General features: G+C 37.4%; 1 protein-coding gene across 2 annotated transcripts in view; it reads left to right on the top strand.

Annotated features, from left to right (window-relative positions):
* APLF (aprataxin and PNKP like factor) overlaps positions 1-20,844 on the top strand; it is a 92,729-nt gene that overhangs the window by 49,148 nt on the left and 22,737 nt on the right. For both annotated transcript variants that reach the window (XM_081253495.1, XM_081253496.1), the window contains 3 exons: positions 2,215-2,399; positions 14,457-14,812; positions 20,091-20,216. In XM_081253495.1, the coding sequence (XP_081109621.1) occupies positions 2,215-2,399; positions 14,457-14,812; positions 20,091-20,216 (667 nt within the window). The remainder of the gene's footprint in view (positions 1-2,214; positions 2,400-14,456; positions 14,813-20,090; positions 20,217-20,844) is intronic.

Genomic DNA, 20,844 nt, shown 5'->3' with positions numbered 1-20,844 from the left:
AATAATAACATGTATACTTTTAGCCCTGTATATATTTATGTATTTGTAAATATATTTGCTTATACTTAGGAAAAAGTTGAGAAGGATACGCATCAAATTGTTACTATAACTGTTAGTAGTGTTTTTTTTGGAGGATAAAATTGGATGGTTGTGATTTTAATGACATATATGCATATAGTTGAGCTAGTATTCATATAGTATTAGTGTAACTGCTCATGTAAGTAAATGCAGTTAGTAATTGTTTAAAATAAACTGATTTGTTCTAATAGCTAATTTCTTTTATATTTCTATCATTTAAGTATACCTATTCTGGATTTAGAAAAATATTTATATGCCAGATATAAAGATTGTTATGGGCCAATTAACTTATATATTTTATATACGCTTTGTGAAGAACATTTTAACAATATCAAAATGACTTCTTCCTATGCCAAAAAAAAAAAAAATGAGCTCTGGTTCCTAGAAGGGAATTTGTAGTATATCATTTGGAATTTTAAAGAATTGAATATTTTAAATATACACATATTTAATTTTAGAATTTTATATACATCTGTGCACTTGGAATGTGGTGACCTGTCATTTGTGGAAAAGCTGTGCCTTATTTAATATACAGTTTCTTAGTTCCTAGCATAGTAAACAGTATCATAGTTGATTATTTCCCTTGGTTTCACTAATTCATAACTGCTGTAATATTTGGTCATTTGCTTCACCAAACTGTATAGTCAGTTCTATTTAGTCCTATTTCTGCCAGTTTCTAAAATGATGTGAAATGTTCCCTAATTTAGATTCAAAACAAAGATTTAAATAATTGAGGCTGAGTTTAGTTATTAGATAGTTTTTTCATAAGTTTCCTTTGATAAGTACATTACTTTTATATTGGTTCGGTGATTTTCCTGTTCAATAATATGGACAGTATTCTATTAGTATTTCTTTTCTGAATTTAATGAGGGTGTGTTATTTCAGGGCATTTGAATATCCTTTAGAACAGCTCTGAGCAAACTACAGCCCATGAGCCAAATTCAGCCCACTGCCTGTTTCTGTAAAGAAAGTTTTATTGGAACATAGCCTTACTCATCCATGTATGTATTGTCTATGGCTGGTTTCACACTACAAGGCAGAGTTGGGTAGTTGTGACATATATGGCTCACAGTGCTTAAAATATTTATTCGCTGACTTTTTACAGAAGTTTGCTAACCTTTGCTTTAGAACATTAAAATAGTGACTACAGATTGCCTTACATACCTGTATCCAGTCTCTCAAAGGATCTTTGGACAATTTCTCTTTATGCTAACAATTCAATTACTCAAACATATTCATTGAGTATCAGTTTTGTGTTAGGCATAGGTCTAGATACTAGAGACACAAAATGGGGAACAATGAACAATGCACAGTCTCTGCCCTCATGAAGTAGAGGAGAAAGACAACTAACCATGAAGATTTTCCTCTTAAAATAAGTAGATCTTTTTTCTTTTCTGATTAGACAATTCATGAATTTGTTAACAAAATGTGATGCTGATTTAAGTTTCCCCGCTACACTGAACCTTGAATAAGTATTATGACAATGCAATGTCCATTGTTATTGAGATTTGTTTTCTTTATCAGTGAAGTTTGTAGAGGTTGCTCTTCCTTTTCAGTTATTTTAGGTACTTAATCTGTATTTAAGGTAACTTAAGTTGTATTACTCACTGTGGATGATAGAGGCTCAGTAAGAATATGTAAAATTCATTGGATAGCTATATGTCAGATTTTCTGTTAGAGAAATTCAATGCCAAAATTTAAAAAAATGTATATGATAACTAACATACATGTGGTACTCTGAGAGTTTATATATCTTACCTCATTTACTCCTCCTAATAACTCCATCAGTTATTATTATAACTCCCTTTTTCTAGATGATGAAACCAAAGTTGAGAGAGGTGAGGTGAAACAGTTAAAGGATGGAGCCTGCCCACATTAGCATCTTGGCCAGGATGACTTCAGGGCTGGAGCCCCTGGCCATGGTGCTGCTTAATACTTTGTGAGATTTGCAAATATGCATTTTCAGATTGGAGATTGGCCTTAGTATAAATAGAACTTTAAATTTACTTGCTCTTTTATCCTTTTTCTTTTTTCTTCTTCTTTTTTTTTTTTGGTATGGATTATTGACATTTGAAGGTACAGGAGATAATTTTCTTCTTCTTTTTCTTTGTGTTTATGTACTTGTGTGTGATTAAGATAATAATGTAATCCAGGAAAGTGGAAAAGAAGGAATCTGCAAAGACAAAACCCAAGTAAACATCACACAACAAGGAAGAAAGCGATTAATTTCATCAGGAAGTACAGAAATTATATCAGCAGAGCAAGACACAGGAAAAAAGTGCAAAAATGCTGACCAGGAAGAGTCTATCATTTCATCCAAGGTGATTTTTTAAAAATTCATAATTTGATTGTTTATTTTCTTCATCAGGTGTTCTAGTTAGGAATAGTTATATGCTGTATATATCAAGGAAAAACCAAAAATGCTTTTTATATTGAGTTTATCAAGATAAAAACTAGCCCCAGTTTTTCTTTTGTTTGTTTTTGGGTTTTGGCTTACTGAAACTAATCTTTAATATAGCACTTGCAATGTAGAAAACAAAGCTATTTAATTTAGAAATTTTCAGACTGAAAAAAAGGTGGAGACCACTTGAATTTGGTCATAATTTGGTACCTCCATTTTGAAAATCTGGTTTCTTCTATTCTATTGGTCATTCTCAGACTGCCTGTAACTACCTTTTTCTTGATAAGTATGAAGAGAGGAACAACAAATGGGTAGTTCTTAGCAGCCTGTTGCAGGATTACTTCTGGACTAACTTGCAGTATTTATAAATCTTTTCTTTCCTCTTTCAGTTTTTGCTAAGTCACTAGAATGGTTTGGCTGACTGAAGCATTCTTTGGTACTGGATACTCTAAGAAAATGAGGCCTATTTATTGGATGAATTTAAAAAGAGAGAGAGAGAAGGGGAAAAAAAGAGAGAGATGGCCCTAGGACAAAAAGATCAGGTATTCTTCCTTTCAGGAGTAGGGTGGCTTTAGATGACAGTTTTCATGATCCTTGTAGACCTATGGCTAAACTTTGTGGGTCCCCATCTATTTAGTCTCATTGAGAGCCATAGGAGTAGGATTGGTTTTAGAATAGCATGCACTGGATTGATGGAAATTCCAGCAGCTATCCCAGAGAGTCAGACCTTTTATAGTTCTCCCCTCACTCTTGCCTCCTCTCTCATTAGAGAAGATCCTGCTTCTCACTGGATCCTTTCCTCAAGCTAGAGAAGTGGGGTGTAATCACTATAGGCTCAACTCCTTTGCTTACTTATGGAGTCAAGTTTAATAAATGAAAACAAAATGTGTTCTGACTCATATTGGCTATAGAGACTTATTAAGATCATCAGTGCAGTTTGGGGTCTGCAGCCATGGATGAGTCACGTGCAAGTTCCTGCACATCGAGGGAAGGAGAATGCTTTTAGAGAGGGGGAAAAGGAAGTTGGGAGGGTTGTAGTAAACAGAGTCCATGGTTTTTCATTGGCTGAGTCCTTGCCAGGAAGGAAGAGGAGTCTTTCTTTTTCATGTTGTGCTCTGCTATCATCACAGGGCATGAGAGCTGTGCCTTCTGGTCTCCCAACTCTATTTAATGGAAGTTTCTGTTTATTAATTTTTTACATTTTACCCCTTTTGATCAAGACCTTTCTCTGAAAGCACTACTGATCAAGAATCAGGTTTTCTGGTTTCAGTGGCTTTTTGTCCCATAATGCCAGGAGGGGCCTTTGCTGGTTGTGGTGTCTCACATTGGAGAGAAAGTACAGATTGGAACCCTATTGAAGTCACATTCAAGGATCAAGGAGAGGTAGGAGGAAGAACTTTCAGGCACTTTTAATCTAAAGTCTCTATGTTATCAAGATCATAGAGCTTGGAGAGCATCTGAAGTGTTATGTCATCATCAAAGGTTTGGCAGACAAGGTTCCAACAGGCCTGGTCTGGATATCTTGGGAAAGCTGTCTCATCAGATGCGGCTTCAATTATGGGAAATCTTTACCTTCAGGTCATCAGATGATGTGCAGGGCCAGTCAGGGTTCAGTGCAGTTTTTAGGTATGTCACATGAATCCCAGAGTCCACTCCTTGGAGTTTGGCAGCACAAGGGCTGGTTTGCAGTACCTGATAGGGGCCTTTCCAGTGAGGTTGAAGAGAGTTCTTCTGGAGGTGTTTCTTTCCAATAGATGAAATATCCAGGTTGCCAGGTGATGTTTAAGGTCATCATCTCCCACAAGTACACTATGAAAAGATTGCTCTACCAAAACATGGTTATTTTTAATAGAAGAAATTAGGCCTTTGCAATATTGGAGGATCTCTCCTCTTATCAGTTGTGAGTCAAAAGAAGCAAGAGCCAAGTACATTGAGCATCCTGTGGCTGTCTTAAAGGGTGAGGGCTTTATGAGTTCCAAAAGGGGTGGATCTGAGATTTAGAAGGACCAATGGCGAAGTATCTGGAGGGCTTTTACAAATTTTGCCAATTGAGTCATAATAATGCCATTAGTGCCTTCACCTAAACGAGAATTAAGAGTGGTAAGCACAGTGAAAGTGTTGTAAAACTGGCTAAATAGCAGACTTGTTGAAGTGCCCGATCAGTAAAATGTGTTCCTTGATTACCATGAAATTTGAGAGGAATTCCCCAGGTAGGGATACTCTTTTCTAAAAGGACCTTAACCACAGAAGAAGCAGTAGCCTGTCTGCAAGGGAGGCCTGTCTGTATGTGAAAACACATAGACCATTACTAAAACATATTTATATCCATGAGCCAGAGCAAGTTGTCAGACCTTGAGTGGTCCATTGGACAGTTTAAATTGTTTAGGAGCAGTACAAACAGACTTCTTTGAGTTGTATTTCAGACAGGTGGGACAAGTGAGGTAGATACTTTTGGTGGATTTGTCAGTGTTTCCCCATCAGTACTGATTCATGAATGCTGTCATTTTGTCAGTAGACCAATGGTTTAATGCATGTACAGGGGTGATGAGTGGGGATTTTAGAGTCTCCAGTAGGACTGGGTTGTTGGTCTAAACCAAAGCTTTCTCTTTTTATCAAACCAACAATTTTTGAATTTCTAATCTTGTTTTTCCTTTTCTGAGGCCAGTTGTTGGGCTTCTTTAGCCAGTTTTTCTAAGTTATCACTTGGGGAAATGTTCCTTTGGACCAACAGAATGCTGTTAACCCCTTTCAGGGCAGCATTCCCTGCAGAAATGTCAGCAAAGTGATTTCCCTTAGCTTCCAGAGAGTAAAGTTTAGAATGCCCTGGAATATTAGTAATAGCTAAAGTGGCAGATAAAAATATTGCATTCCTGAACATAAGAGCCACTTAAAATTTTATTTCCGCTGGAAGTAAGGAAACCACGTTGCTTCCACAGTATTCCAAAATCGTGAGCTACTCTTCAAGTGTGTGCCATCAGTATAAATATTGGCAGTTTTGCCCTTAGCTAAAGTACAAGCCCATTTGAGAGTGTATAATTCAGCCCGTTGGGCCAAAGTAACCATTGGTAAAGATGCTGCCTCAGCAACATCAAAAGGAGTTGCAAAGCATACCCAGCATAATATTTGCCATCGTTACCTTTTAAATAAGAACGTCAGCGAACCAGGAGAAGTCAATGTTACTGAGAGATCTTTCCTGTAAATCATCATGAGGAGTCAGGAGGTGATCAGTCAGTATTAAGCAGTCAAGAGGGACTTCTTTCGTGACAGAGGGGGGAAGAGTAGCAGGGCTAAGGTTATTATAGCATAGAAGAGTTATGCGAGGAGCAGTTAACAAAAGGACTTACTTCATAGGAGGTGAGGCAGCTGGCTGAGAAATATTGAGGGTGATGAGAATTCAGGAGGGCTTCTACTGCATGAGGTACAGAAATAGTTAGAGGGGATCCCACAGTTTTCTTGGTGGCCTTAACCCAAAGGGCAGTGGCCATGATGGCTTTAAGGCAAGCAGGGTATCGCTGTGCCACAGGGTCCAGTTACTGGCGATAATGCAGTGTGGGTTTGGGGTGAGTATCCCAAGGGCATTCTCTTCCTTTTCATATACAAAAAGGAAAAGAGGGAATTTGATGATTGGGATTCTCAAGGGCAGGCGGGTTCATCAGACTCAACCTTAAGGCCTTAAAGGCTGTGTTGTTTGGTTCTTCCCATAAGTTTGAGTCATGGTTGTTATTGTTTAATAAAGCATACAGAGGTTTGGCCATAAGAGAGAAATTTGGAATTCAATTTTGGCAGTAACCAACTATCCTGAGAAAACTTTGCAGTTGGCGGGTTAATTTGGAGTTTGGGAAAACTTAGGACATCATGAAGTGTATCTGGATCTACATGTAGCTTTTGTTCTGATATCAGATGCCCTAAATATCGAACCTGGGTTTGGGCAAACTGCAATTTTTCTTTGACGGCCTTATGTCCCTTTCAGGCTAAAAACTTTGGCAAGTGAATACTGTCTTCCTGTGAGGATGATTGAAAAGGAGAGAAAGAAGCAAATCATCCACATATTGCAACAAAGTAGAACCTCTAGGGAACTTTATATAATCCAGATCAGCCTTTAGGATTTGTGAGAAATAAGAAGGACCCTCAGCAAAACCCTGGGACATTACTGTCCAGGGGAATTGTTTTTCTTCCCAAGTGAGAGCAAAAAGGTATTGGCCAGCTTCATCAACTGGAATATTAAACAATGAACTACATAAATCAGTAACAGTGAAGAATTTACTTCCAGTAAGAATGGATGTTAGTAATGTACGGGGATTAGGAACAACGGGGTGTCAAGGGATAACAATGTTGTTTACTGCTCAGAGATTCTGGATGAACCTCCACCCTCAGCCCTTAGGTTTTCTTACCAGGCTGGTGTAAGGGATAATGAAACCTTGAGCCTTGTAATGTTCTGTTATGGCTTTATGCCTTTAAAGGGCTTCTTTTCTTATGGAATATTAATTCTGGAAGTGGTTTTGAGGGCTCTATTTGAATCTTGATGGGAGGTGTGCTGTGAATTTTGCCAGTATCAGTTGGAGTTTTTGCCCATAAGGAGGGTGGCAGCTGATTCACTAGGGACAAATGATCAAGTGTTTCCAGAATTAGCTCTAGTGCCATCAGAGGCAAAACAAATAAAAGATGTCAAAGGATCATTTAATTCACCTGATTGGTTACTTTGATGACTATTGTCAAATTCTAGAATTATTTTCCCCTTTGGGGAGGAAGAAATTCCAGCATGATACTTCTTTAAGAAGTCTCAGCCTAATAAATGAATAGGGGCAGAGGAACTAAGGAGCAAAGGGTGTGTGTCTCTCAAAGGGCCTAAACAAAAGGGAATAGGCTCAGGGAGAGGAATCTCTTGAGGCTCGTTAGAAATCCCATATTTGAGCTGTTTTAGGGACTGCTTTATAGTAGCGGGGTTGAGCATTGAGAGTATGGATGGCTCCAGGGTCAGTTAAGACTAGAAGAGATTCACCCCCAATCTGGAGAAATGTTTCTCCAAGTCGATTGAGAGGGAGGATTGGGAAGAGCCCCTGTAGTTTATCAGAGTCCTGTCACTGAGAATTGGGCAGATGTTGGAAAGGCTGGTTAGAGGGCTGAAGGCCTGAAGCACTTACACTTGTTAACAGTCTCTTTCCAATGTCCTGGCTCTTCGCAATAATAGCAGAAACTAGGAGGGTTTTGGTTTTGTTTAGGAGTCTTTCAGTTGCTGGATTTGAAGATTAAGAATCTTAGTAGTCTTTTTTTTTGGGGGGGGCAGGGTCACCCACCTAGAGTTTGAGTGAGCTGGTTTGCCAGGTTAGCTAAATCTGGAGTGGACATCGTTTTCCATTCTATCCTGTTCCTTTTTACTAGAAAGGAAAGGACCCAGTTCAGCCCAGTAATAAACATAGAGTTAACGGATACCCAGATGGAATCTACATCTGAAAGAAGACCAGAATTTTCTTTTAAAACAATCTGAAGTTGATTGTAATAGTCATAAACAGGATTATCAGATTTTTGTGTGCAAGCCTGAATTTTGTTCCAATCAACAGGCTTCGGAAAAGCCGTAGGAATTACCTGATGAAGTCGCCTCATGATTGCTTAAGTGTGATCATATAATAAGTAACTGGGCTGGTCTCCCACTTGTAATGCTAGAGACCTTTCAAGATTTTCCCAATTAGCAGTTTTTATCTAATGCTAGACCTGGCCTTCACTGACAAATATATGAACTAGGTGATGTAAGTCAGAGAAACCAGGTTGTCAAGTTTGAATGACTATATTAAATTCCTCAGCAAATCTGTGAGGATCTTCTGTTACTTTGGGGAAATCTTTGACTATTGCTCACAGTTCAGCTTTAGTCCAGGGAATATAAGAAATTAAGGGTTTAGCCTCTGGCTCCTCAGAAGGCTTAATTTTAAAGCAACAGGTTCTGGCAATTTCAAAGGAAGAGGGAGTAGGGAGAGTTTCAGAGAAAAGGGGAAGTTTAGCAAGAAAATTAGTATGGGGGCACTGAGGGTACAGAGGAGGTGTAGACAGTATAAAAGGAAGGAGGAAGTTTGTGCCAGAGGCAGAGTCTGACCATAGGAGCTGAGGGAGAAAGACAAGATGGCACCTGAGGTGGAGCCTGAGATGAAGGAGCTAAGGAAGAAGAGCTTGAAGCTTCAGAAGCTGTTTTGTTTTTCTTTAATCATTTGCCTCAGTTAATCTTAAAATCTTATTTTGCAGAGAGGCAATTTTAGACTTCTGATAACATTGGGGAGCCTCAGAATTTCAAATCAAAATAGTCATTCCATTCAGTTCTGGAAGTTTTTGAGCTATTGTAATCCAGCTTGGTTTTAAGAAAATTAATTTGGGGATTTCAAAAGTCTCCAATAATGGCCATTGATATTCTAAATTGCCTTTGGTCAGGTTGGTCCATTTAGTTGGAAATGCCCGTGAGGAAGGACTGTGGTTTTTAAACACAAAATCAGCTGAAGTACCTGTTGTGGGGGTGGGTTGCCCTCAAAATATTTAGATAACTGGGATCCCAATTCTCAGAGGTTTTTCTCTATAATAAAAGAACAATTTTCAAACAGCTTAAACAACTTACAGCTTAAACAGCTCAATTCAAACAGCTCGCAACTCAAACAGCTCACAAGTCCAATACCAGCCAGTTTTAAGGAAGCAGTTTGGTCCTGGAGAAGCCAGGCCAGAGGCTTCTCAGCCAGCTTCAGTTAAAACAATCTGATCTCAAAGTCACACCAAAGTGCCAAATGAGTACCCTCATGCAGAACAAGGCCTTAACCTGGAAGACAGAACCTTAAAATATATTCCAGATAAAGTCTGGAGAGCTTCAAATGCAAAGAGGATATGAGCTTGGATCCTGGAGAAACATGTACGTTCAAACTGCAGGGTCTGCGAGAAAAATCAGTGAGCACAGTGGACTCAATTGTGGGGACTGCACCTGTTGGCTCACGAGCGCTGGAGCTATTGGGGGTCTTTTCTGATCCCCATACAGGCCACCAAAATGTTGACCTAAAACAAATGGACTTCCAGATATTTCTTCAGCAGAAATGGTTTTATTTGTGATCAGCCATTCGAGGTCTATAACCATGGAAAGCCATGTGCTGCACGTTCTCGCTTTACAAGGGAAGGAGAACTCTCTTATATAGAGAGGAAAAGGAGGTTGGCGGACTATAGTAAACTAAAAGTCCATGGCTTTTTATTGGCTGAATCATTGCCAGGAAAGAAGAGGAGTCTTCTTTCTGTTGGGCTTTGCTCTCATCACAGGGCATGAGAGCTCCATCTTCTGGTATCCTGACTCTATTTAGTTGAGGTGTCTTTTTATTGATTTTTTACAATATCAATATAACTGCCCTTTATTTTTCCAAGAAGAGATATTTTTTTTCAGAGGAAAATCTGTAGTATACACGTTTTCCTATGTTTATACCAACCCATAAAGTTTGATAATCACAAGTGAACCTTTAAGAAAGGTCAAACCTTTCTGCCAACTGTAAGGACTGCAATCAAGGTTATTCAGAAAGAAAACATTTTAAGTTATCAGGAATATCAAAAGATCTAGATGTTCAATAAAATCTTTGAAACATTACCAAAAATAGGTTGTTTATTCCTGAAAGCTGGTAGGGAGGTGATATTTTAAGAGTATCTTCATTTGTCTTGAGTACACTAGATTCTTGGCTTGGCTGACCAAAATAACAGGAGAGGTGAAGAGTGTAACTCTTATTTACATAGCTATCTCTTAAGTAAGACTGTATCCCCCAGAGCTCCTTAGTGTTTGTTTGCTGCATCAAAGAATCCTATATCCTTTGCTCCTGATTGGCCATTTAGGTTGTACCATTTATAGCATGTCTCTGATCAGTCCCACAGAAACACCTTTTCATTCATTCAATCATTCATTCATTTAACAAACGTTCATTAAGCAAATAGTAGTAATATGGTGGCATTAATAATGCTATTAACAACAACAACTGAAAAAACACCCACACTCATTTATTGAGCCCTTTTTATTGGCTAGACCCAGTACTAAGATATACTTAGTTCATTTAATTTTTAGAAAATCCTGTATAGTTGGTTGATAATATCCCTGGTTTACAGACCAGGGGAGTCTGAAAGTTTAAATCAACTTGTTCAAGGTCAAAGGTTAGGAAATAGCAAAGCTGATATTCAAAATCTGATTCTTTTATTTCAGAGACCATTCTAATAATCATTACACTAAAGCAGTCTTTCTGTTATATGCAAGGCAGTATGCTAGAATATGGAATTAAATGAATAAAGATGAATAAGATATAGTTGATAAGAAGCAAATAGTCTTATGGGGGACATGATTCAAATCCTAAAATAAAGTGACAACACATTGATTTTTATGGGAGCCTTGAGGAGGACTACATAAGCCAGCTCTTCAGAGGAGAGATTGGAAGAGAATAAGATAAAAATGGGGGAATAAGGGCATTGACAGTGTCATGAAATGAAGAGAATCTGACCCAAGGCATTGACATTAAGGATGATGCAAAGGCATTGGATTAGAGAAATATTTAAGAAACAAACTGCAGCACTTGTTGCTTAGATCTGGGGAAAGTGAAGGAAAGAAGAAATGAAAGATAGACTTCCAAGGTTCTGGCTAGAACGAATAGATAAATTATGTTGGCCAAAACTATGGCCAGAATACAGAATACAGAGGGAGGATTTCAATTTTGACATTTTGAGTTTGAGGTGCATAGGATATTGAGGAAGAAATGTCTAGCTAATGGTTGAATATATGAGTTTGAAGCTCAAGAGTGAGGCTGGGGCTGGAGTTTAGGATTTTTTAGTCCTTAGCATGTGGGTGCTAATGGGATTGATGCAGGACTTTTAAGGCAATTTATTAGCACAGACATTCTTTCCAAGGGCAGCTTGGAAACAACAACAAATTACTTCATTGAACTTGTACCGGGGAAAGTTCTTTATCCTGTCCCTTGTAGTGTATTAAAACTTCAGATGGGGAATTCCCTGGCAGTCCAGTGGTTAAGACTCTGTGCTTTCATTGCCATGGGCACTGGTTCAGTCCCTGGTTGGGGAGCTAAGATCCTACAGGCTGCATGGCGGGGCCAAAAAATAAAAAACAACTTCAGATGGTTGAGGGACGAGGGAGGGCTTATTGAGCAAGTTAACAGGCTACTTTAATAGCCTTAATCTGGTACATTTTAGCCACCTTCAAGCACCAGGGTCACCTTCCGTTAGCTCCATGCTCCCCAATCCCTGAGGTCTCTAGCATGTAGTTTTACAAAGTGTAGGAGATCTGGCTCTTCTGTCATGAATCTCTAGCCTCCCACACTTCATTCTTCACATTTTCATCTCATCTAGGACATAAGCCATGTGGGAGCCATAAAATGTGGAGCGCTCTGCCTTCCCCTACTTCTTCCAAGTACGGAGCACCCTCCATCTTTCCTCTTCTCTCATTTACCAGTTCAGTGACCTGCTCTGGCTCATGAGTTTTATAATTGGCACAGTACGAATTTATGTCTCAGCAAGCTTACAAATTACTGCATGTAATACATTTTTGAGACCGTTTATGAATAATTGAAACCATGAATGTTAAATTCTTGAATGCCAAAGGCCTACTGAATATCAATATTTCATGGAGTTCCATAAAGAACATTATGAATTCCAGTTTTTATGCCTCTTAAAATATTTGAGAACCCCTGATCCATAGTATTGATATCTGTGACTTTATTACTCCTTTCTCTTTTGGAATAAATTAACATGTTCAACATGTTCCTTGTGAAGATATTTAAAAAACAAATCCTTCTTTACATTTCATGGAAGTAGAGGGAGTTGAAATATGATGCTTTACATTTCATATCTTTTATTTCATTTCTTTGGTTTGCTTTTCATTTTTTAAGTGGTAATATAGTAGATGCTTATGGTCAAAAATTAGACTATTCAGACGCATGTGAAGGAAAATGAAAATCTTGATTTGCCTCATCCTTCAGTCTTATTGCCTACTGGTATTTTGGTTTGCATCCTTCTAAATCTTTTTATGTGGATTTACATAAGTAAGTACTCACATAGATATATAGGGAATTTTTTTTTAAAAGCTAGATGGAATCATAGTATATATATATATATTGTTTAATTTTAAAAATCCTTAGATATATATAGATCTACCTCATTCTTCTCAACCTCTGCAGTGTTTCATGGTAAGAATGTGTTCTACTTTATTTAACCATTTCCCTAGTCGTGTTTTTTTTTTTCCCCTATACTAAATGTGACAGGACGTTGAATGGGATATTTTTCCCTATTGTCAACAAAACTGTTGCTGAGACCCAACACTGAGGACAGAAGTACTGTTAGGTATCTCATGTTTGAAAGGAGCACCCCAGCAGTGAGAGCTAGACTTTCCCTGTGGGGCTTATTGAAAGGGGTGAGAAGTTTTCACTGTCCCACCCCCAGGCTGTATACAAAGAGAACTGAGAGACAAGGAGGTTTTAAGATCTGGGAGAGGGCTGGGTTTGGGGGAAGAAGTTATTTTCTCCCTTTCTAAAATCAAGAGAAGAGATGTGCTCTAAGAGAATTTATTGTGGCATTTCGATATGCCAACAGGAACAAGAGACTGACATTTTATTGGACCTGCTTAGCCAGTGGATTTGCTGACTTACCCCATTACTGTCTGAACAGAAAAAAAGAAAATTGGTGAGAGTTGACCCGGTGGGGGGACTGCCAAGTGGGGAGGTGGATCAGAATTGCTCTGTTACCCCATCCCCCCACCCAGGTCCAGATCCTGGCATGTGTTAGTTGGTCCTGTAGCAGAGGGAGATGAGATTGGGGTGTACTTGAGCAGCTTTGGAGGAAAGAGTGTATATGTTAGCGGGATGTGGCATGAATGCCACCAGCTGAGGGCCAGCTCCAAGAGGTAGTCACATGATTGTTTATCGATTACCTACTATACGAGAGCCATGATTAGATCTAGGTTCTTTTTGCAAGGTCTTTAGCCAGTTTGGATAACATTTTAAAGTTGGCATACTGTGTTTCTTAGAAAAGAAAAAACTATCAAAACACCTAAGTAATTAGTCTAAAAAAAAGTCATGCTGATACCTTCTCAAGAAATTTGATCTGTTGGATATCACATAACATTAAAACCAGCTTTTTCCAGAAGACAGCCAGCATACATGAGTTCTTAGTTATACATGGGAGTGAACATTCACGTGTATCTAGTACGTGGTCATCACATCCTTACCAGGAGGACTGGGGTTTATCTGAGCAATGTTTTCACTCCACAGGAAGTATAAGTAATTAAGAGGTATTTTTAATAGGATAAGACTAGGCTTACTCTTTGTACTCACTGGTGGTAAGTACACATTAAAAAAGGTTCTGTAGTGCTAATGAGAATATTTACTTGATTCAAGATGCCTTTAATTGGTTAAACTGAAACTGTTATTCCTATCACTTCAAAGGAATCATTTATTTTCTAACTTGCTCATAACTTAATGCAAATTTTTCTGTGAAGGAGGAGCAATTTCATCATACAGCTGTAGGAAAAAAAATCATGATTATATTTAGAGGGTAGAAATAAAGTATTACAGTAACTTATAAGAAATTATAAGAACAGGGCATAAGAGTGTGACACATTCTTGAACAGGAAATTTAAGAGCCTAGTAGGTTTTTTGGGAAAGATTATATTCAAATGAAAGCAACTGTTGTGTTCTCTTATGTTTCATTTGTATTTTTCTGGTTATTTGTCACTGAATGTTTGACACGATTGTAAAGGTTTGATACAGCTATAAGTTCCTTTTCTAATAACGGTAGAGTATTTCAAAGTTATTAAATTAGAGACAGAGATAACAGTATTTTTAATAACTTTAAAATGTGAATCTTAATGTTTTAAAATATACATATTGCATGAATCTTGTAGTTTCACGCTTTTATGCTTAAATTTACATATTTCTTTTGAAACATGCTTTATTATTTATTATTTACTTTCTGATTTGTGTTATAGGAAATGTCACAGTCATTTTCTGCAATCACATTAGATAACACAGAGGTAAATAACATGAAGACTAATGCACAGAGAAGTGAAATCCCAGTAGAGGAACTTGGTAAGGTTCCTGAACATCAGATCACTTCTAAGGGAGCACCAAATAAAGACAGCAAGGCGAGGAGTTGTTCTGAGAGTTGTTTGAGTGCCCAAGGCAAGTCCTTCCATGACGAGCCTGAAAGATCTCATCCTGAGTCTGGCTCTGATCCCTCCAGTCCTGAAACTTTGCATGCAAAGGCAGCTGATTCAGTTCCACAGGGTTCTGAAGAAAACAAGGTCAAGAGGACATCCTGCATGTATGGGGCAAACTGCTACAGGTATGAAGTGAAATTACAGCTAGCATATAATTCCATTATTTCAACAGCATAATAGCTATGTAGATACATGCTATAGTGTGTTAAAAGCCTAATAAAACCCATTGGCCTAAAGGTTAGGAGCTTTATCATGTTTCTCCTGGTTTGCACTTTCTCATTATGCATTCTAGCAAATCCTGCTAGAGGTTTTTAAAATATTGTGGGGGATTAAATGTTTCATTGTAGATATGCTGATTAATACAGGGATCTGAACTGGGGAATCCAGACTTGAAAACAGAATCACTCAGATCGAAATACCTGCTTATGTAATGTCTTATTTAGATGTTGGAAAGATGCCTTCATAAATAGTTGCTGTATACAGTATAACTCTCAAGATAATTCTAAGTTGTGTTTAAGCATCTTATATTTGTGCATTTTCCTTTGTATTTTTCTAATGGTGCTTTTGAGTCACCGTGATGCCTTCTAAAACAACTGAATATATATTTTCTGGATTGATTGGTTACTCCTATACTTACTTCATTTGATAACACTGTACCATATTTTCTAATTTCATGCTTTGTGAATTAGTTTTAGGCTATAGTTTCTCTCTGTTTATTCTAGCATGTTTATAATTACCTAGCCCTATTTCAGAAGTATTTCTTTGCCATTCCAACATATCAAACCAAGTATCATATCAGTACATTCTAGTACAGTTTGTCTTCTATTTGGTAGCATATTTATATCACATATTCTGTTAATTTCTCATTCATTGTATCTCTCTTTAAAATGCAGTGCCTTGGGCCTCCCTGGTGGCGCAGTGGTTGAGAGTCCGCCTGCCGATGCAGGGGATACGGGTTCGTGCCCCGGTCCGGGAGGATCCCATATGCCGCGGAGCGGCTGGGCCCGTGAGCCATGGCCGCTGAGCCTGCGCGTCCGGAGCCTGTGCTCCGCAGCGGGAGAGGCCACAACAGTGAGAGGCCCGCATACCGCAAAAATAAATAAATAAATAAATAATAAAAAAATAAAATGCAGTGCCATTATAACACCTGAATAATTATATTTTTCAGTTTCAACAATTATAATTTATGTGTTTATTCACAATTTTGTCTATTTACAATGGCCTTAGCCCTGCATATGGAACATAATTTATAAACTTGTGAAATGGAAGTATATAAACCTTCTATTATTTTGGATTTTTGAAAAATCCTGTTTGGTATCTGTATCAGTTCACTAGAGCTGCTATAACAAAATGCCACAGATTGGGTGGTTTAAACAGCAGAAGTTTATTATCTCACAGTTCTGGAGGCTGAAAGCCTATGATCAAGGTGTTGGCAGGTTGGGTTTCTCCTGCAGGCTCTCTCCTTGGCTTGCAGACAGTGCCTTCTCATTGCGTCCTCACGTGGCCTTTTCTCTGTGCATGCACATCTCTGGAGTCTCTTCCTCATCTTATAAGGACATCAGTCATTTTGGATTAAAGCCCTACCCTCATGACCTTATTTAATTTGAATTATCTCTTTAAAGGCTCTGTCTCCAAATATAGTCACATTAGGGGTTAGGTCTTGAACATATAAATTTGGGGGTAGGGAACACAATTCAGTCCATAATGGTGTTTGGCTGGTACTTGTCTTTGTTAAATGTGATTGAATGTTTTATCAAGATCATGATGAATTCATACATATTTGATGATAATACACGTTAGTTTTAACCAGTCATAGCTTATGAATAATTTTTTTTACTTCTTCACTAATTTTAATATACATAATTAATACCTGAGAAATATTTGCCACTGAAATCTTGAAAACAAAATGTTTATATTTGTAACAAAGGGGGAAAAATAACCTATATTGAGTTCTTGTTATATACATGCATCTTAACAATCAGTTAAATGTATCTTTTCTCCAGCCTCAATGCTACTGCTATAGCTCATGCCATGATCTCTCTGGGACAAGTGAATAACCTCCTAAGTCTCCAAACTTTCCGTCAGGTTCATATTCCTTCCTCATTGTTGCCTGAATGATCTGGCTAAGAAAATAAAAACAAAGGTTAAAAAGAAAAGAGAGAGAAAAAATCTGACAATATTACTCTCTTTTACAGAATCCATCAGTGGCTAAAGGCCAGATTTCTTAGCATAGTCTAGAAGACCCTGAACTCCCAGTAATTCTTTGGATGCACCATGCTGTCATGCTGTTGTTAGGTCCTTTGGATGTGCTGTTCCCTTTTCCTCTCTCCTGTCCTGCTTAAAGACACATTCAGTTCCTTTCTTAGTCCTTTTCTAACATGTTCATTCTTCCCTAAATTGCTCATCTTCTATTCTACACAACATTTCCTCATACACTTTCTAATATTTGATATTAGATCTGATATTTACTATCTAATCATTGATTTCTAATTATTTATTTACATGTTCTGTCTTAATAGAAAATTATTGCTCAGGGTTAGTCTTATTCACTCCCTTCATGTTATGGTATTAACTCCCAAGTCTGTATTTCCAACACAGATTTCTGTACTAAATTTTAGATCCAGATAATCACCACTAAAATCACAGGCACTTCAAATTCAACCTGTCTAAAGCAGTCACATCTTATTTCAATCCTTTGTGAAACAAAAAAACAACAAAATAGCATTTAACTTTATAGAAACTGTTGCTTCCAAAAAATTCTTTTTGAAAATTTTGTTCTTTTGGGGCCATATAGTTTTTCTGTAATAGCATATGGTTCCATTAGTAAACTGCTTTTAAAAATTGGACAGAAATTGAAATGTCTTTTATTAACTTGTAAGAAATTTATACCTTAATTAAAACTTGTAGATTTTATCTCCATAAGGTCATATAAATTATGAGTTAATAGTCTATAAAATAAGGGTTTTATCTCTAATAAAGGTGATGTGTCTTACTGAGGACCAAAGCTCCCACTGAAAACAACTAGCAAAGTGGAATACTCATGCTTGAGAACATTAGAGGCAGTCAGGACCTTGAGACTTCTTTTTCTCTTGTGACATTTGCCTATTTTTTAGTGTTTCAGACTGAGGGCTAAGAGGACAGGCAGAGTTTGGGGCAGTCTCATGGAACTTTTACATTTCTTGCCTTTGCATTTGGCAAGAAATCTTTGACAAATCCAATGTCATGAAGCTTTCCCCCTATTTTCTTCTAGAAGTTTTATATTTTAGGTCTTACTTTTATGTCTTGGATACATTTTGAGTTAATTTTGTATATGGTGTAAGGGAAGGGTCCAACTTCATTCTTCTGCATGTGAATATCCTCTTTTTTCCAGCACCATTTGATGAAAAGAGTATTCTTTCCTTTTGGAATGGTCTTGGCAACTTTGTTGAAAAATCATTTGACCAGGGCTTCCCTGGTGGCGCAGTGGTTGAGAGTCCACCTGCCGATGCAGGGGATGCGGATTCGTGCCCCGGTCTGGGAGGATCCCACGTGCCACAGAGCAGCTGGGCCCGTGGGCCATGGCCGCTGGGCCTGCGCGTCTGGAGCCTGTGCTCTGCAGCAGGAGAGGCCACAGCAGTGAGAGGCCCACGTACCGAAAAAAAAAAAATCATTTGACCATATAAGCAAGAGTTTATCTGTTCTTTTCCATGTGTCTATATGCCTGTCTTTATGTTAGTACCACACTGTTTTGAGAACTGTAGTTTTGTAATAAGTTTTGAAATCAGGAAGTGTGAAACCTTCAACTTTTTCAGGATTGTTTTGTCCATTTAAGGTCCCTTGAGATTTCACATGAATTTTAGGATGGATTTTTCTATTTCTGCAAAAACATGTCATTGGGATTTTAATAGGGATTGCTTTAAATCTGTAGATTGCTTTGGGTAGTATTTACATCTTAACAATATTAAGTCTTCCATTCCAGGAACATGGGATGTCTTTCCATTTATTTGTGTCTTCTGTAATAGAAATTAAACCTGTGTATGTCTTTCACCTCCTTAAGTTTATTTCCTAACTATTTTATTTTTAAATGTTATTGTAAATTGAGTTGTTTTCTTAATTTCCTTTTGGGATTGTTCATTACAAGTATATAGGAACACAACTGGTTTTTGGGTGTTGATTTTTGTATCCTCCAACTTTGCTGAATTAGTTTATTACTTCTAACAGTACGCCAAAAGTAGAATGTTCACGGCAGTATTATTTATAAAAGCCAATAACTAGAATGAATCCAAAAGTCTATTAATAGTAGAATGGACAAATAAATTATAGCACTTTCATACAGTGGAATGTTACACAGTAATAAAAGTATACTACTGTTACATGCAATAATGTGGAGTAATCATACAAACATAAAAAGTCATTCTCAAAGAAGTACATACTATATATTTCCATTTTAATTCAAATACAGGAAAAACTAATACGTTGTTTGTAACATTGCTTCTGAAAGTATGTTCCAGAGGCCCTTGCAGGTCCTGGTCCCTAAGATGCTTTTAGGAAACCTGTTGGGCCAAAACCATTTTCATAATAATACTTTGTGTGTGTGTGCCATTTTCACTCTGATTCTCTCACTCACAAGTGTACAGTATTCCCAGAGGCTACATGATTTGTGTTAAGATTGAATGCAGAAGCAGATAGGAGGAGAATTCGGATGCCCTCTTTTAAGCCAGACGTTAAAGAAATTTCCAAAGTATAAAACAATGTCTCCACGAATTTTTTTGGAAGATAGGTATTTACATTAAGATGTGCTATTTATGATAATATGTAAAGGGTTTATTACTATTATAAAGTAAATTTATTTTAAAAAATTTCTCATTTTTAATTTCTAATAGGTTAAATAACCCACATAAATAAAAGTTCTCTGGAGTTTTCATAGATTTTTTCCTGAGACTGAAAAGTTTGAGAAACACTGTTGCAGATGACAGGATAGTGGTTACCTTTGGGTAGTAAAATGGGTTTAATGATTAGAAGGGGACATGCAGGGGTTCTAGAATGTTGGTAATATTGTTTTTTATCTTAGCAAAGGGAGTGTAGATGTGTTCACTTTATTAAAAGTCTTTAAAAGCTATGTATGCTTATACTATTTATATTATGCTGTATATTCTGTTGTATATAGCCTATATAAAGTACTGTTTGCAGATTGTCCGTTGACATTCATGGTCTTCCCCATGTCACCAGAAATTTATTTTGCTACCATGAGAGTTCCACACTGACTAAATGTCATGTAGCATGTTGGTTCACGTTCTAGAATAATCAGATGTGTATTGTTTGGTTTCCTGCTATATCCTATTAATTATTTTTTTCTAGTTTATCTAGAAGTCTGCTATATCCTATTAATTATTTTTTCTGACATTATGTTTATCACTCTCATAGGAAGAATCCTGTCCATTTTCAACACTTCAGTCACCCTGGTGATAGTGATTATGGAGGTGTACACATCACGTGTCAAGGTGAGGCTGATGACCGGCCCGAATGTCCCTATGGAGCATCTTGTTATAGGTACGTAAACCTGAAGTGTTTGGTTATACTCCTTTTCTGCTTAATCTCTGTTACTTATTCAGGAGAAACTGCAGGCAAGCTTCTCATCTCAAGCCTTTAACTTTTAGTTTTTAAACTTCCATAGGTAATAGGTTTTCATTTTGTTAATAGGTAGGATTGTAATGTTTCTTTTAGATAATTCTAAATTGTTAAAGTTATTAATATTATAAATGCCTAAAATTTTTCCTCATTTCTAACTTTCTAAAGTGTAAATCAGATAATTTAAAAGCTGTCAGTGCTACCCCATTATACTTTCTATCCAGACTCCTTAGTTTGACATAAATCAATTCAGGATGTTATCTCTGCCTCCCTCTATGCCTACCAGTCCACCATTCTTGCCAGCACATGAAACTCAATCCTAAAACGAAACAGTACCTCCCCTCTCTCCTTCCATAGCATCTTGTACTCGTCTGTATCATGTACAGTAGAATTTATCTCATGAGACTGTGTTTAGTTCTTTCCTGAATTGGCTTCTCCTCCAGACAGTAAGTTCCTTGACAGTAAGGACTTTTTTTTTTTTAAGCATCTTTATTTCTTTTTTAATTTATTTCCTTTTTATTTATTTATTTTCTTTATTTTTTTGGCTGCA

Source organism: Mesoplodon bidens (assembly GCF_964165515.1).
Source record: "Mesoplodon bidens genome assembly, chromosome: 14".
Classification (NCBI taxonomy): Eukaryota; Metazoa; Chordata; class Mammalia; order Artiodactyla; family Ziphiidae; genus Mesoplodon; species Mesoplodon bidens.
The sequence above is the reverse complement of the archived record's forward strand: the minus strand, read 5'-3'. Positions and strand labels throughout refer to the sequence as shown.